We start from the raw sequence: 16797 nt of genomic DNA, 5'->3' as shown, positions 1-16797 counted from the left end.
AATGCCGTAGGATACGTCGCTTCAAAAACCACTGCCGATGATCGCATAATACACCGTTTTGAGAATACTTTATTTCTCATCACATAAGTTTGCACAAAAAAGAAATGCTGTTATTCGTGGCATCCAGACGCAGGCTCCGAGTTGACCTTGCGTCGTACCGCGGCTTTAGTTCATGCTACAGATTTTACAGTGGTCATTGCTTGTCGCGAAAGATAAAATTAGAACATCGACTTATACTACCGGCCCCTGTTGCGTGTGCAAAACAAACTGTAGCTGTTGTTCATCGGCAGCGGCGATGCGCTTCAGTCGGGCGGTTCGCATGGCAGCATTGGTGGGTCAGCTCCCTGCCACTCTGCTAGCTGTTAATGTTGCAGAATAATCTAAGAAGATTATATATATAAGTAACACTATAATCTAAGAAGATTATAGTATTACTTATATCTTTTGCTGCTGTGAACGCAAGGTAAAACGGTCCAATTTCTCTTTGTGTTCCTCTGACACTATGGTAAGAACGCTTGTGTATCAGAGGCACCGTGTAGCCCCACTAACCTGTCACTTACCTGTGGCTGACAGCAATGGCCCCAAAGCACGAGCCAGAGCACCCAGAGACCGAAAGATGCCCAGGATCGTTCCCTTCTGAGTCGGTGCACCATATTTGGAGACTAGTGTTGTCAGGCACGGTACTACAGTCCCTGAGGCTGCATCAACAGACCAAACAGACAGAACATTTATTTAATGACAGACAGGTAGGCCCATGTTCTATGGTGGTGAAAGGTCAAGAAGAAACTGACATTGGAGTCAAGAACAACAGTTAAAGTAAACAAATGACATGTAATTATGAGCCTAACCTTCCAACACTATCCCGTTTAAAATACAGTAGAATCTTGGTAAACGAAAATGACTTCAACAGAATTGCAAGTTAAATGGTACAACAGCCTCTAAATTGGTGGTTTTGTATTTTATATAGAAAAAAGACTCTCATTAATTGGAACTGAAACTTTCACAACTCTCAGTAAATGGAATTACAGACGCAAGCTCTAAAGTATATATTTTTCTCAGAAAAATAATTTTAAAGAATGTTTTTTTGCGACAACTGTCTTCTAGGTAGAAAGCCATCCTTAAAAACGGTGGCAAATACCCAAGCAAGCAAAAATTTAATAAGATATTTAATGCATAGCCTGTGTAGTCCGGGCAACTTCGCAGCCCTGCCACTCGCTCCATAGACGGCCGAAATAAGAACCAAACTATTGGGCGCCTTGCAGCGCGCCGTCCGATAACTTGTGCTCCATCAACACGATCTCATGCTAATTTCAGCCCCCGAGTCTAGCAGTAAGAGCTATGTATCTACTTTGATACGTCACTGGTGCCTCCTCTAAACCAAAACTAGCAAAGCTTAGTGAATCCAGAAAGTTGCAAAACGTGCCCAAACCACTGGACAAACTATCTGCTAGATAACCCTACTTAATGCCTAACACTTATAACAGTTTTAAGACGGCTTACTGCATACTGTGCTGCACCCCTGCACATTTCTTTCAGTTAATGGAACTCCTGTTTATCAAAACATATTTATCCGGTCCCTTGAGGTTCCGTTTAACGAGAGTCTACTGCATAAATTTCGGGTCACCTAATGAGCCTAACACTCCATCACTCACTTTTCAAATACAGTAAAACCTCGATAATTCGAACTCGGTTAATTCGAAATTTCGGTTAATTCGAAGAATTTGAGCGGTCCCGTCATTCTCAATGCAAATTCTACCGGATAATTTGAATGGCCCGCGCGGCTCTATTCGGATAATTCGAAGTTTCCGGCTAGTAGCAACGTGCGGCGGTTAGGTTAGGGCGCTCCGTACAGTCGCCAACCGATTTTCCGAGCTCGAGGGGACTGAAAAATAGTCCGGAAAACTCGTTCGGCCGAAAAAAAAAAAAGTTATTAGTGCGGCTTAAAAAATCTCTAATAATGCCCTGCCTCATACTACGCTTGGAGGGGATCGACGTGCTTGGATTTGCGCAGCAATGACGTCGTCTCCGTGTACAGTCGACACGAACGTCACCGCGTTGGCGATCTCCGCCAACGGAGTTCGCCAGGAAGATCCAAGAAACGAGCTTCGCACCGCTTAGCTCTCGCGAAGGTACAGGAAGTAGCGCCGATCACTGAGACATGGGTCTCCGAGACACCTGCTCAGTGTAAACGCCACGTTCAAAATAGCAACCGAAACTTAAGAAAAAAAAAAAAAAACTCACTGAATTAACAAGCGTGGTGTCAGCGCGCACGAACGAGCGCGGCCGCGAAGGTTCGTGCGGTCTATCGCTTCAACGGAAACTGAACGGCGAGAGCACATCATAGAATAAAGACCCAACTTAGCACATCGCATACAAAAGGTCAGAGCCCTCTGGAGATCGCTTTCAAGATACGGTGCGCGCGAGAAACCGCTCCGGCACTAAGTACGCAGTTAGTAGAAGAGCACATACGGCGGGCGCGCGGCGCTGATTTTATCGCCCTTGGACTTTGTATGGAACCTCAGGGCGGCGACGCCGACGGCGAAAATCCGCTTGAAGTGTCCATATAATTGGTGTCGCAATAAAAAAAAACATCCCACAATAAATGGTTACAACGATAGTGCTGAGCGCATTACTAAGAAAAAAGAAAAAGAGCAGTACTCTGGAGCATTTTGTCAACCAAGGAAGAGCGGGCATGGCCTCCGAGACTGGAGAATTGAGCTAGCTCTCTATTGATAGCGCGCGTTCCAATCTTGGAGGCTACACAGCGAGCCACTGGAATCCAAGCCAGTGCAAAATCCAACATGGCGGCTTCCAAGATTGGGTAGCGCGGCTCGGAAAGAGCGATTTAGTCCGCAAAATCGAACTTTGGGGTCTCAATTCGTCCGAAAAATTGGGTGCGAAAATGCATGAACTCAATGGGAACCCTGACGGTGCATTTTTGAAGTCCGGAATATCCAGCAAGTCCAAATTTTTGGAGTCAAGCACCACCACGCCCGCTTTCGCGGCAGTTATCGATTCCGTGAACATCGTCCGCAACTTTGTTGAGTGCAGTGCGGGTGATATTTGTATGCTACGTTTTTTGAGCCAGCTGGAGAGCATGGCACTAGGGGCGGCGAACCAGCGCGCCAAGTAATCCCGCATCGGTAATTACATTGAGTAATTTTTCTCGGACATGGAAAATAAAGGTGATTTCTTTTTGCTGCAAATTCTTGCTTGTTTTCTTTTTTTATTATTCATTTCGGTTAATTCGAAAATCCGCTTAATTCGAAGAATTTTCGCGGTCCGGCGACCTTCGAATTATCGAGGTTTTACTGTATAAATTTTGGGTCACCTAATGCTATAGCTGTATTTTATAGTTAATGGTTCGACGGCATTTCTGCTAGCAACCTTAACTGCTGGCAGCAACAGCAGCAGTGCTGCAAACATTTAAGATCCTTTGTAGAATGGTGGGTGTGCAAGCAAGCAGCTACGCAATCTGTTTAGTTTCATAGCCTTTACAGTAATGTGGAAAGCAGTACAATGAGACAGGCCAGGGTGGCTAAGTGCCGAATTTCACACTTGAAAACATGATTGAGACAGGCCAGGGCTGCTAAGTGCCAAATTTCACACTTGAAAACATGATTTCATCACTTCCTAATCAAAACAAGTACCCTTAGAGCAATGTCTAAAAAGTCAACTTGAACAAATTCGCTTTTTAAGCACCATAAAAGAAATTACTACCAGTAGGACAGCCGATCACACCCTGACTGGTTTCATAAGGACAGTGCACCCCACGACAGTGCACACCACTACTGGTTTTGCCCAAACCCTGGCACAAGTACAAGATCTAACATTCTACACACTCTTCCTGTGTTTATGTAGCACTACAACTACACAGGGTGCTTATATACCTATCTCTCCTTTATATTACGAACTCTGAGCAAGCATTTTTCAGACTTTTGCAAGCAAGAAAGCAGGTTGTGCCCTTTTCCTTGTGCTTTTAAGCAGTTGCTGACTCATGCTCAGAACAGTGCAGTGTGCATTACAGCCAAGGAGCTCTTGGAAATGCCTACACTGTTTGAAGGTACAGAGTCCCAGTTCTCAAATATAAAGCTTATTAAAAATCAAGTGGTTGTACTTACAAAAGGCATACAACAGGAGCCCACAGTATAAGACATATGGACTCCAGGACACACCAATTATGATGAATGATGGTATGATCATCATAATCCCCTGCAAGAAACAAATGTATGGTTGCAAGAAACAGACAAAGAATTTTGACAACAGTGCTATTTTTTCATCTATCCTTGGTTGCCATATTGCACCAAGGTGCCTGTATTAGTCTTATACTGTCTTCAGTATTATGGAAGATTGGACAGCATTTTTATACTGTCCTGTGGCTACAAGTGATAATAGCCACACAATGTGGTATTCACGATTGTTTCAAGTGTAACCAGAAAACTGGTTACACTTGAAACATTCTCTTTTTCATATTACAGAGAACATTGTTTTATTATTTTACTTCTCCAAATTAAAATTACATCATGTAATACACAAGAAAATATTTCTTAAAAGCACTGCAGCATTGCATATTAGTACATGGAGATACACTTTCTACATTCTCCGAGACTCCAAATTTTTTGCAATGGCTGGTAGCATCATGTCTAAACAAATGGATTATAGGCACCAAGAAGGAATTAATAAAGAAAATGTCATGGGAAAGATTTGAAACTTTGTAGATCTCCAGAGCACTGGAGCACTGTGGATGAAACACGGGCCTGACAACACAACCTGCAGTGAGCATCACTCAAACAGAGAATAGTAGCCTGTATACATAGGAAAAACGCTTTAACTGGCACTTCAATACACTGCTATATTATTAACCTTTACGGCACAGTCCACCACATTAGCTACAAAACCTAGAACCCAACTCTTATCACTAATAGAAATGTTATAATAACTTGACACTTTCACTTACAACAAGACACACTCTTATTTCCTTCCCTGGTGGAACTCTGTGGACGTAGCCACCTTGGATTGCAGCCATCACAAGGCCAACCACAAAGTACATCTTGCCTTGCTGCATGCTACAACACAAAGTGGAGGGAAAAGCGCTTGTTATACCATAAGAGTAAAAACAATAAAAGCAGTTTTTTTCAATCACATGTTTTTAACCACCTGAAAATTCGCAAACAAGGCACTAAGAAATGTAGGCTCATTTAAAATGTGATTTCCACGCTGAGCACAAGTGTGTAGTAATACTCCCACCAAATTAAAAACATTGTTTTTAATGCTCTGACACATTCAAGACAAGGTAACTATGACATAGAGAGGTAATGTTAATGCAAATTATCTATCCATGAGATACCTTTCCAAAGAGCGAGGGGTGGGGGGGTTGATTAGCACACATTTATTCTAAGTTTGCCCTGAGCACAGGCCTTTTGAGGGGTGCACAAACACTTTATTAGCATTGGTTTTTTGAGACGCAACATCAAAGCAGCAGTAAGCTCGGAACATCAGGCACTGACAAGCAACATATTGTTTTTCAACTCTGCTGTTGCCAATTTCGCCTGCTTCAGGAACTCGCTTGCCTAAATCACTTTGAGCAAGTACCCCTCTTTCGTCCTTTACCATCACAATTTCACACGGAAAGTTTGGACCTATGTGTGAAAGTTTCTAATGAACAGAATTTATTTTTCGTTAAATTTGATGCAAGATTCGTAAAATTTTAAAATTATCCCAAGTTCGTAGACTTAACAAAAAATTTGGGAGAGTTGGAAGGCATGCTGTAGAGGCACCAATACCCAGAAAGCAGGTCAGCACCGTCTACTGCAGCCATGGTGGGCTAAACCCTTTTGAACCGGCTGCTACCTTAACGCTGCAAGAAATTCACGATGGGCATTATGCAGTTCATGAGTCCTTGCGGGCGTTGCACTGTGGCATGCTAAGGAAGAATTACTGAAGGCTTAGTCAACTTGGGGAGGCGGGTTACTGGTGTATTACTTACCGTGTGTACTGAAACCTGCTGTGAGTTAGGAAGGACAACGAATACTCCAGGCCAGAGTAGAACAGCAGGTATGAAAAATAAGCCAGGCCACACTGACGGAGAACCTGATGATCTGCAATATTCAACAAACCGACCTAATTCACAACATTTTACGTCAAATTTTCCTGGTACAAACATATGATACAGAAGAGATTTCAAATACACATAACCTATTAATAAAAGGGGTTGCTTTCATGCATGTTGTTAAAGTGTTTTCAATTTATTCAAGTAGTTAAGCATCATAAAATGTTATATGGTAAAGCAGAGCCTAAATAGCTAAAAATATCAGGAGTTAAGGTGAACACAGAATTTCTTACAGAATTCTAGGAGCTATGTACACACTTAGGAGGTTGAGCAGATGCGAAGTGCCCACAGATATTCACTGGCCAGAATATGCGAAGGATGTGCCTTAATCCCTGTTCTACATTTTATGGATGTTCGTAGTAAATTCAGAGGTTATGTATGGTTAAAAACAAAATTAAAATTCTTGGGTTTTACATGCCAAAACCACATTCTAATTATGGGGCATGCTGTAGTGGGGGACTCTGGATTAAATTTGTTCACCTGCGGTTCTTTAATGTGCACACAATGCATTGTACATGAGTGGCTTTGCATTCGGCCCGTCGGAATGCGGCTGCCGCAGTCAAGATCAACACCGCAACTTTGTGCTCAGCAGTGCAACACCATATAGTCACTAAGCTACACGGCGAGTAGGTAGTGTATGTCTCTCTTTTACATCTGATGGATATCCTTAGGAAATCCAGAGGTTCTGCATGTCTATTAGGCATTCAAACAAGATATCTGGTTTAGAAAAAAAAATGCTTCATCCCAATTAACTTTCCATACTTCACAGAGTACAGACCTTGTACATTTTGCACTAATGCCCAGAACTTCAACGAAGCACTTAGGTACTAACAGCTAGTTCAAATAATTACAATTGCCTTAGCTAATAGAAAGATATTTGCTTGCAATTATATGCCAGCAAAATGTGGGTCATAAATAAGGCTAGTATATTGAAACAGTCAATTGAAGTTCTGACAGAATTTTTTTTTTTCACTCATGAAGGAAAAAAAAAAAGGGGGGGGGGGAACAGGAACCTCTCATTGCGAAAGGGGTGTGTGAAATATGATAGACCGAGGAGGATGCAAACACCCCAAACTGCCTTTCCTCTGTCGTCATTCATGCATCCCTTCTACAATGCACTGTACCAAGTTGCCAAGTACTCCACACTGCAAAGACCACTGAAGGGTGCCCATTCTGATCATGCTATTTTCATCAGTTCCTTAGTTGCTTCATGGCATGTACTATATTTCCTTGCGATACACTTACGGCTGGGAAAACTATGCAAAACTGCTGTTATAGGCACCGGGCGCAGGATGAGTTGACCGGTGGCGCCTTCATGTGTCGCCGCCGCGAATGTAATGGCATGTGACGGCCAGGCTGGGCGCAGCAGGTGATGCCGCCAGCTACGTTGATTTATATGAGTGTCACACGGTGTACTTTTCTCGCAATGAAGCCCGATCCAGATCGATTTTCTCAGTCGTGATTGGATCCTTTGTGCAAGCTGTGCAAGGGAGCCAATTGCAGTCGAGAATTTTGATCCGGATCGGGCTTCACCGTTATCAAAAGTGGTTGTGGGACATCAGTGCTAGTATCTGCCATTGTTTTTTTCTGTTTTGCGTTACCGAAATACCACGTGAAACCAAATCTCATCAAACATGTTGCGTTTTTTGGGGCACGAACAGTTACTGAAACATGACTGAAGCTGGTTAGGCCATTCAATTCAATCGTTTTTCATCGCAGCATCGCATTTTTCAGGCAGAAAGAGTGTATATGCAAGGTCTGTAGGCAACAGTCGCCGAAGCGCATGGTCGCCGGCGCTGACTGTAAGTGCTGGGGACACCGAATTGATGCATCGTTGTGTACAGTGAAAGCGAGAACCTTTGCGACGCATTGTGACTGCATTTGATCCCACGTCAATCACGTAACGCTCACACGTGGCGTGAAAAAAAAAAAAAAAAAAGATTGGTGGCAGCTGCGCGCTCCAAGTATCGCGCTTCAATATTTGAGCACTGTACATATGTTTCCGGCGCTGCTTTGGTATGGTCTAGTTGTTCTAGCATTAATAAAAGAGCCCTTCATACGAAAGAGCTCCGCGTCCCATGTGAATTGCCTGTCTTTGCCTCCGTAGGTGTAAGGGCTCCGGAGCTTGGATACCGAAGGTGAACACTTTAATTTGTAGTCAGTTTGTGATTTTATCAGTGTATCAGTCTTCCCTTTATAGGGTATATTTTCCTTCCTTGGGTTTTCCAACTCTGGTTGTGTCCGGCACATGACTGTTTGCTGTGCATCAACGGCGAATGCAAACGCAGCGGCGTGTTCACATTCCCCGCCACTGACGGTTCTCGTTGCGCTAAGCACTGTAAAATGGACCATGACTGATGACTGGGCTAATTTATAAGACATTAAGAATGGTGCAGCATTGCAAAGATAAAAAAAATTACAATGGACAGAGAACAGGAACTTACTGACATATGCGCGATCGGTGAAACAGCTCAAGAAACAGAAAAAGAGAGACTCTCCCCACCCCCCTTTTTTTGTCTATAACATTTGTGATTTGCGTTCTTCACCTATTTGCATGATTAAATACGTGACAATGATAATGTGCACAGGCAAAAAACATCTGGAATATAACTGCTGGATTTCCACGTCTTAGCTTGTTGCGGTGAGCTCTGTTCGTGTGGTGCATTTGCATCGCAATTTGCACTCGTTTTTTGTTTTATATACTACCTGGTGCCCCGAATGTGATCTGCCTCGTACAAGTGAAGACCTTTCTCAAAAGCAGACACACGAAATGCATTTTCCAGTACGTCAGCCCTTGAAACCCCAGTGCGAAATCACTGGAAGCACTGGGCGCCTTCGTCTCGTCGTCTGCTTCACATGCCAGTGCTCCGACAGCTGCCGTTCGCGGTGCTGTTCACCAGCACACTGCCAGCACATCGCCAGCACATCGCCGGTGGGCCGCTGGCACCTTACGGCGGCTGCCCGGTGCCTATATGTGTCAAGAGTGACACAATTATGCTATTTACATATTACCTATCATTTTTTTACTGCAATTGATTTGGACAGAAATTACCTTAATACAGTATAATAACCCATGTGTAACACACCAACATGTAAGGATGGCAACACAAGTGCTCTCATGTCAGTGTGCTAGTTGGGGGCAAGTTTGATTATAATAAACGGATTCAACTTGCCCAGAAACCTGCTCCACCTGCTCGGTACTGAGCTGACAGTGGTAGTGAGCTGCTTGTGCAGTTGTTCCTCAATGAAAAGAATGGTTTGTTATATCTGAAAGCATGTTGTATGAGGATTTGTTGTAACGTGCATGAACTGTATAATAATGTGCATTTAAGGCCTTGCTCTTCCTTTTTAACAGCAATGAAATTTTGTTACAGTGAAAGCATGGATAAACACCGTTTCATTCAGACTTGTGCACATTATATAAAAGAAGTAACCGATTACAATTACAACACTCAAAAATGTAATTGAATACAGTTACCAATTACTGCCCCACAAAAGTAATTGAACAATTACTAAATTGTATTCGATTACTATTATGTTACTTTCCCCCCCCCCTTTTATTAACATTGCACAAACCCAGTCAATAAAATGAGCTGGCCAGGCTTTTTCAGTGCAGTCTCTAGCCATTCACACATTGCTTGTCTTAAAGGGCCCCTCATCCGGCCACATAGCAAATTTTGGTTGTACGACGCTGGAAATTCTTACACACCCTCTTGGGAGCGTTCTAGTGCAAGAATTTTTCAAATTGGTTCCTTAATAGCTGCGATAAAAAATTTCAGTGCCGCAAACACGATTTCAGCAGGCGAGTGTCAGGCACTCTCTCCACTTGCCCTGTCTAGCCTCCTCAAGCGAAATTCCTTCCCTGCGTTCTCCCATACCGGAGCTGGATGATCACGTGACGCATACGTCACGGGCCCCGCATTCAGTTTTTTTTCTCTTGCTTTGTTGCTGCGTGGCACACTTCCACTGACAGTTGTGCGTGCGAGCTGTTGCATTTGTCTTGTTTCGCACAGCGCATGATTTTGCACGTTGTGCACGAGAACGCCTGACTAGCGGTATAAATCAGTGCTACACGAACACCGAGGCAGATGCAAGCGGAAGACAGAGCATGATCAGGCGCTGGAACACGGTAGAAAATGACAATTTCATTCTCAACACGCGCGACTGCACGACATGGGAACAAGCAGACACGGAAGTACATCTCTCTTGCTGCGTTGTGAAGTAAAACAAACACATGCAGGCATTCGGTTTGTGTGTTTTATTATTTCTCTAATCTATTGAAGCAACAGATTACACAAATAACAGTTGCTGCCTTGAATCATTCTCAAAGTGTCACGTGTCACTCTAAGCGACATCACAGCAGAGACATGTACGTAAGTGCACTTGCTGATATACATCACCCCCTCCCCCCTCTTGGAGCGCGTTGCCCGTGAGGAGAAGGGCAAACGGCATTTGGTTTGAAATTTCAGCTCTTTTGTAATTTCAGCTAATAAATCATCTGTAGGTGATTTCGTGGCTATGGAGCCATAGCGACCCCAGTTTAATTCGTTGGCCGACATCTGGTGGAGTGTCAAGCATGACGAAACAAATATTGAGCGCCCAAGTTTGCTTGTCTGAACATCACAGCCTTGAGGCTTTTGCATGGCACGAGCATGGGCACTTTACTGTAGTTACAACCAAACTGCAGTGCTCAAAACTGAACCCCCTGTCATGAGCTTTTTTTTTTTTTTTTTACTTGAACAGCGCACTTCGCTCTGAAATCCACTCTATATCTCCTCTTTGCTCTACAGCTTGTCTCGTCAATAAAGTAACTGGCTACATGTAATCGGTTATGGAAAAAGTAATTTAATTACAGTAAGCATTACTGAGTAAAAGAGTAATACAGTATAGACCGCTTATAACGTAAGTCGCTGGAGTCGCGATTATCTGCACTATAAGCGGTGCCGCACTATAACCAAAACACCGATTTTCAAGCCCTGCACGTGTGCAAAACATGTAGACCAAGCATGTAGACACGCTTTGTACTATCGCGCGCACATCGCGATTACGTTTTCTCCAGTGAGCTGGCGAAAACATAATCACGATGTAGCCGGTGCTCTTCAAGTTCGCCAGCTTTGCACCGAGTCAAAACGAAACTGTTTGCCGCAACTGCTGCGGAAAAAGCCGTGACCGCTATCAACGCGGTTATGAACGGTGATTTTGCGGTGCTGAAGGCGCGCGCCCGACGCACGCACCAAGTCTGGACGAATTAACTACCATTCGCTGCAACAACTGCAGTCGAAACCGCGGTCACTATCTATGCGATCATCGATGGCGACTACGCAGTTTTTTAAGCACGCGACCGACGCGCGTGCCGAGTAAAACGAAAATACTGTTCTCCGCAACCGCTGCGGAGAAAACTGCGGCCGCTATGGACACGATCGTGGATGACGACTACGCAGTTACGAAAGCCCGCGGTCAACGCGGTGTTATGCGCAGCGGTAAAAGCGAGAATACAGGCTTTAAAGACACAAATAGGCTCTAAGCGTACCGGCGTTGCTGTCATTCACGTACGATTTCAACTGATGGCTGTGGCGATGCGGACTCCGCCGCTTCGTTTCGGTTGGACGCTAGCGCCGTTCTTGCTCTTTTGCGTCGCACATTTGCGGCGCTCTGCACTCACCGAGCTCCGAAAGTAGTCTGAATTAACCGATGTGCGGCCAAATAAGTCCGAATTAACGAGAGTGCGGTTGCATGGAATAATGCATACGCCGGCCGGGAGCACGCACCTCGTTGAGAAGCATGCTCGCTACCGCCCTTGTCGGCGAGATTTTCCCGCGGAAGCCGCATTATAACCAGTATTTCGTCTCGCGCGGCTGCACTGTAAGCGGTATGCGTATACATGGAGTGCTATGGGAAAATTAACGGGAGTCTGAGAAGACCGTACTATATCCGGTCCTGCACTATAAACGGTTATGTTATAAGTGGTCTATACTGTAGATAAATAACAAAACTACCAAATATATAACTGATTACAGGTGATTAATTACATGTAATTCATTATGTACAGGTCTGGTCCCATTAGTTTGAAGCTAAAGACTCCAAACATAAGAAGCCAGTACATGTTTAAAGGGCCTCTCACCAGGCCACAGCAAATTTTGGTTATACGCTAGACATTGTTATGTGCCCTCTAGGGAGTATTCTATCGCGATAATTTTGCAGATTGGTTCCGTATTAGCAGAGATGGAAATGTTTGAAGTGTTGCCAACATATGATTTCAGGAGGCGAGCTTCACTGCCAACATAGACACCCTCGCTACTTGACCCCGTCTAGCCTCTGCCAAGCCAAGTTCCTTTCCTGCGTTCTCCCTTACCGGACACAGAGGATCTGGTCGCATACATGTCATGATCCCTGCCCTCTTTTTTTTTTTTCTTCTTGTGTTTTCGATGCGAGGTGCACTTCCAGTGGTGGTCTCACACGCGAGCCTGCAAGCTGTTGCGTTTGTTTCGTTTCGCTCTGTGCACTAGAACACCTGCATTCATATTTGGCTGCTTTGGCGAAATGGATCCTGGCTCATGGATCCTTACCGCAACACACCGCATCGTTGTGCTGCTGGCACCAGACTACCGGTATGATAAGTCAGTGCCATGTGAACAGTGAGATAGACGCGAGCAGATCAAAGAGCATAATTGTGCTGGAACGCAGTAGAAAATGACAGTTTCACTCTCTGCGCGTGCGACTGCACAACGTGGGAACAAGCAGAGGAAACTGTGGTAAATCTCTCTTGCTACGGTACAAAGCAAAACAGACACGCAGATATTCAGTTTGGTAAAAATGAAACAGCTCACTGACCAAGGTCAAGATAAATAGAAATGACGCTTCGGGACCCGTACGGATCCCTTATTCACAATGGAATGTTGGCTAAGCACTAGGTTCTTAATTAGCGTTGAGCACATTACCTGACCAGATGGCATTCCGTCAAACTCTTGAAGACATTCGGTTCGCAAGTTTTATTATTTCTCTAAACTTTAATTCATCTATTGAAGCAACAGATCAAACAAATAACTGCTGTTGCCTTGAATAATTCTCAAAGCCACGAGTCACTGTGAGTGACGTCACAGCACTGCGAATTATGTAGGTGCACTTGTGTGAATGACGTTGACTCTCTGGCTGGGAGTGCGGTGCCCATGAGGAGAAGGGGACACAGCGTTTTGTTTGAAATTTCAGCTGTTTTTGCAGTGCGTAACAGTGTAAATACAGTGTAGACCGCTTATAACGTAAGTCGCCGTAGTCGCGAATGTCTGCACTATAAGTGGTACCACACTATAACCAAAGCAACAATTTTCAAGGCCTGCACATATGCAAAACATGTGCACCGAGCCGCCACGCGTAAGTGACAGTCGAGGAATGCGGCTAGAACGTTTGCATTCAATTGACAGTCGAATCTCGTTAATTTAAACCAAATCACGCGGCGGCGCCTCCGACCGGCATTGCTCCGGCACCGCCATAGAGTAAAAGCTTAGGGGAGACCCCTCTATGTCGCGCGCGAACATACCAAAAAAAAAAAAAAAAAAACCACGGAGGACATTTCACCCTCTCTCAAATGGCAAGGTCGCCGATTCTGCGTTGCGCTGGAGCATGCGTGTACGTGCCGATGTCTCAGCCACGCTACCGTAGCCACGCGTAGAAAATGGCAGTAAGCCCTTCTTTCTCCTTTATGCTTCCTCTACTTTCTAGTCACGTGTTGACCTTGCACGCTGCGGCTATGGCGCAGGGGGAGGCAGCGGCGCTGTCCCAGGCCGGCAAACGCCCGCTTCCCGATAACGGCAGAAAACAAAACTTCGGGGAGCTGGCGCCGGGCCACCTGTAGCGGCGGCGGGCGCGCACGGTGACAGTCGAAAGTGAGGGAGCTACAAGGGAGGGCGAGGAGAGCCACCGAAGCGGCGGAGTTGCCAAGGCGAAATCCGCTTCCCTGCCGCCCTCCTCCCTCACATTCCGCGGTCACCGCGTGCACCCTTCGCCATGCCGTGCCGGCGCCGCCCGCTCGCTCGCTGAAGTTTCGTTTACTGCCGTTATCGTGAAGCGAGCGTTGGCCGTTTCGTGGCCCTCGCTCGCTATGCGCACCGTGATATTTCACGACTCGACTCGCACTCAAGATTCTGGTTTTAGCCTCACTGGCTGTTCGTTCGCACCACATGCCCTTCTCCTACACTTCGTCTCTTTCTTCCTCGATCACCCCTTGGGGCGCCCGTTTGAGGGGAGCGTTCGCCGTCTCCGCTGACTTCCGTACTCCCAGGCAGCCGCACTGTAACCGGTATTTCGTTTCCCGCAACTGCACTATACGCGATACGTGTATACATGGAGTGCTATGGGAAAATTAACGGGAGTCTGAAAAGACCGCACTATATCCGGTCCTGCACTATAAGCGGTTACGTTATAAGTGGTCTATACTATACTTTGCAAACACGATCGTTAGTGTGCTTGCATGCTAATGATTGTTAGCGTGCAAAACTAACGAAAATAATAAAACTCGTAATTGGCCAGCCTATTTTGAGCCACTTCAGTGATTTTTCGAAGTCAATGGATATCAATTAAATTTGCCGGAAGCGTTCTTCTGTTCACTCCCGTCTTGTCCTGAAAAAAGCAGGTTTGAGAGTTGCACAGATTTTTTACAAATAAATTTTGTTAATTCCTTCGAACCACCTGTCTTGCCTGCTCCTCAGCTACTAGGCACATTGTGCTATGATGTAAATGTCAGAGCATGCTGGGAATCGATGACAGACAACAGCGTCAAAGAGCCAGCGATCCTGAACTAGCGTGTGGCGTGAGAAGTTGCTGTCCTGAGAAGTTGCGTTCTGTGTGGTCGGGCAAGTGATGGGTGGCAAGTGGTGTTGCGTTATTGGCTGCATGAACTTCAGCCCTTACCAGTTGCACACACAGTTTGAACCAATGCTGATCACGGTCAGCCTATCACAGTCGCCAAGTTTGTGCGTCTATACTACCGGTAAACCTGAGCGCGTGACCTGAACCTAATTAAGCCGTTAGGATGAAGAAAACTGCTTCTGTAGTTCACGTTTTGACCACATGGATTTGAAATAAACTATTCTGCATTTCGTACAGTGCACACACAAAAAGCAAGAAGTGACAACACGGCCCACTATCAACATCAGTACGTTGCCATTCCCGAAGGCATCCAGTTGCACTCACCGGCACTTCTCTAAATTAAATGCGACTACGCACATGAGTGTAGTTTTACGTATTGTTATGCTGACTCATTATTTAACTCCCCAGGTGCACTGTTTGCCTCTGATCCCAAATGGGCAACAAGTGGAGGAGGCCCTTTTGGTACAGCAGCATAAACAACCGCATCGTTCAGCTGCCAACGGTGTCAGTACTGGCACCGGCGTTTCTGCGAGAAAACTATACATGTTCTCTAAACGAATGATCATATGCACAAAGTCTTAATTTATGTCTACTTTATGGAACACATGAATTGTGTGTATGAAAAAGAGTACGAAGAATGATAAGTAGGCAGCATAACAATGCGGAATACGGTCTCCGGTTGCTCATACCAGCGCAGCTCAGAGTGATGCGACAGTGCTTACATGCACAAAATCTGCATGCTTTGCTATGCACAGCTTGCATTATATTTCAAGCAAATGACGAGCGGTCAATGTACCATGCTGATAAACAAATGCACCGGTCAGTGCTGTGGGCACTCAGTGGCATTCTTTCAGAGAAATTGTGTGCTCTATAACTTGACATACAAATGTGGAAAGCAGCGTTCCCCAACATATTATAGGGAGTATTCAACATGCTTCCCTGAGACGGGATAAAACACCTAAAATAGCAAGCAGCATGTACCAAATCAGTGGTTAGATCTACCCTTGGTCTTCATGTTGCAGCGCAATGTGTTGAGCTACTCTCATAGTTTGCGGGTCAAATGCGAACAGCAATTCATGGCGATTGAATTCGTCTGAATGGTAGCTGTCATTGTTTGACAGCTCTGAAGAGCTTGTGCAGCTGACATTGTCACCTGAAGCAGGGTGTCTACCAAGTTGACATTTTCAGATTCCCCGAGTTTTCTAGGTTTTCCCTGAGTGATTTTGCTAAATTCCCAGAGTGAAACGGAACTTTCTTTTACATCAAGACGGGCTGACACCATGTTGCCTGATGCTGTCACTCTTTAGAAAGCATGTTAAAAAAAATGTCGCAGTTTCACCCGAAAGGCGAAGCATCAATTGCGATAGCAAATTAGTAGAGAGCTATACGGAGTAAGAATAGTAGTTTTATCAGCTGTATAAACTTGGACATGCAGCAGCACTAGCAACGCGCAGAACTGTTATCGACGCCGTCGGCGTGTTGCCCGCATTCACACCGAACGCACACGGCGTTGGTGACTGTTGCCGGTGCTTCTGAGGGCGACTTGGAGGTTTTCCAAGAGATCAGAACGGGACACCAACGGAGCAGCGTCCGAAGTCTTTACCACCTTCTCGCCTCACAACATTTTTATATAAATACACATTTGGTGCCGCAGCTAAACGTCGCCTCCCCTCCCTCCCTCCGCAACTTTCGTTCCCTTTCAATAAAATTGCAGCTAACTTTTAGGGATGGGCGAATAGTGGATTTGAGGGTCGAAGCAAATAGTGACTTGGTTGAATAATTTCGAATTGAATAGTTCGAATAGTATATATCACATATTACAGTAA

The 16797-nt window shown here is 45.1% G+C and overlaps 1 protein-coding gene across 1 annotated transcript in view; it reads right to left on the bottom strand.

Annotated features, from left to right (window-relative positions):
* LOC119463671 (major facilitator superfamily domain-containing protein 10) overlaps positions 1-16797 on the bottom strand; it is a 40750-nt gene that overhangs the window by 9488 nt on the left and 14465 nt on the right. Inside the window, exons 8-11 of the mRNA XM_037724503.2 lie at positions 5987-6098; positions 4958-5066; positions 4122-4212; positions 561-698 (exon numbers count right to left, since the gene is read on the bottom strand). Coding sequence (XP_037580431.1) covers positions 561-698; positions 4122-4212; positions 4958-5066; positions 5987-6098 — 450 coding nt within the window. The remainder of the gene's footprint in view (positions 1-560; positions 699-4121; positions 4213-4957; positions 5067-5986; positions 6099-16797) is intronic.

The sequence above is a fragment of the Dermacentor silvarum genome, chromosome 1 (genome assembly GCF_013339745.2).
Source record: "Dermacentor silvarum isolate Dsil-2018 chromosome 1, BIME_Dsil_1.4, whole genome shotgun sequence".
In the NCBI taxonomy this organism is placed as follows: Eukaryota; Metazoa; Arthropoda; class Arachnida; order Ixodida; family Ixodidae; genus Dermacentor; species Dermacentor silvarum.
The sequence above is the reverse complement of the archived record's forward strand: the minus strand, read 5'-3'. Positions and strand labels throughout refer to the sequence as shown.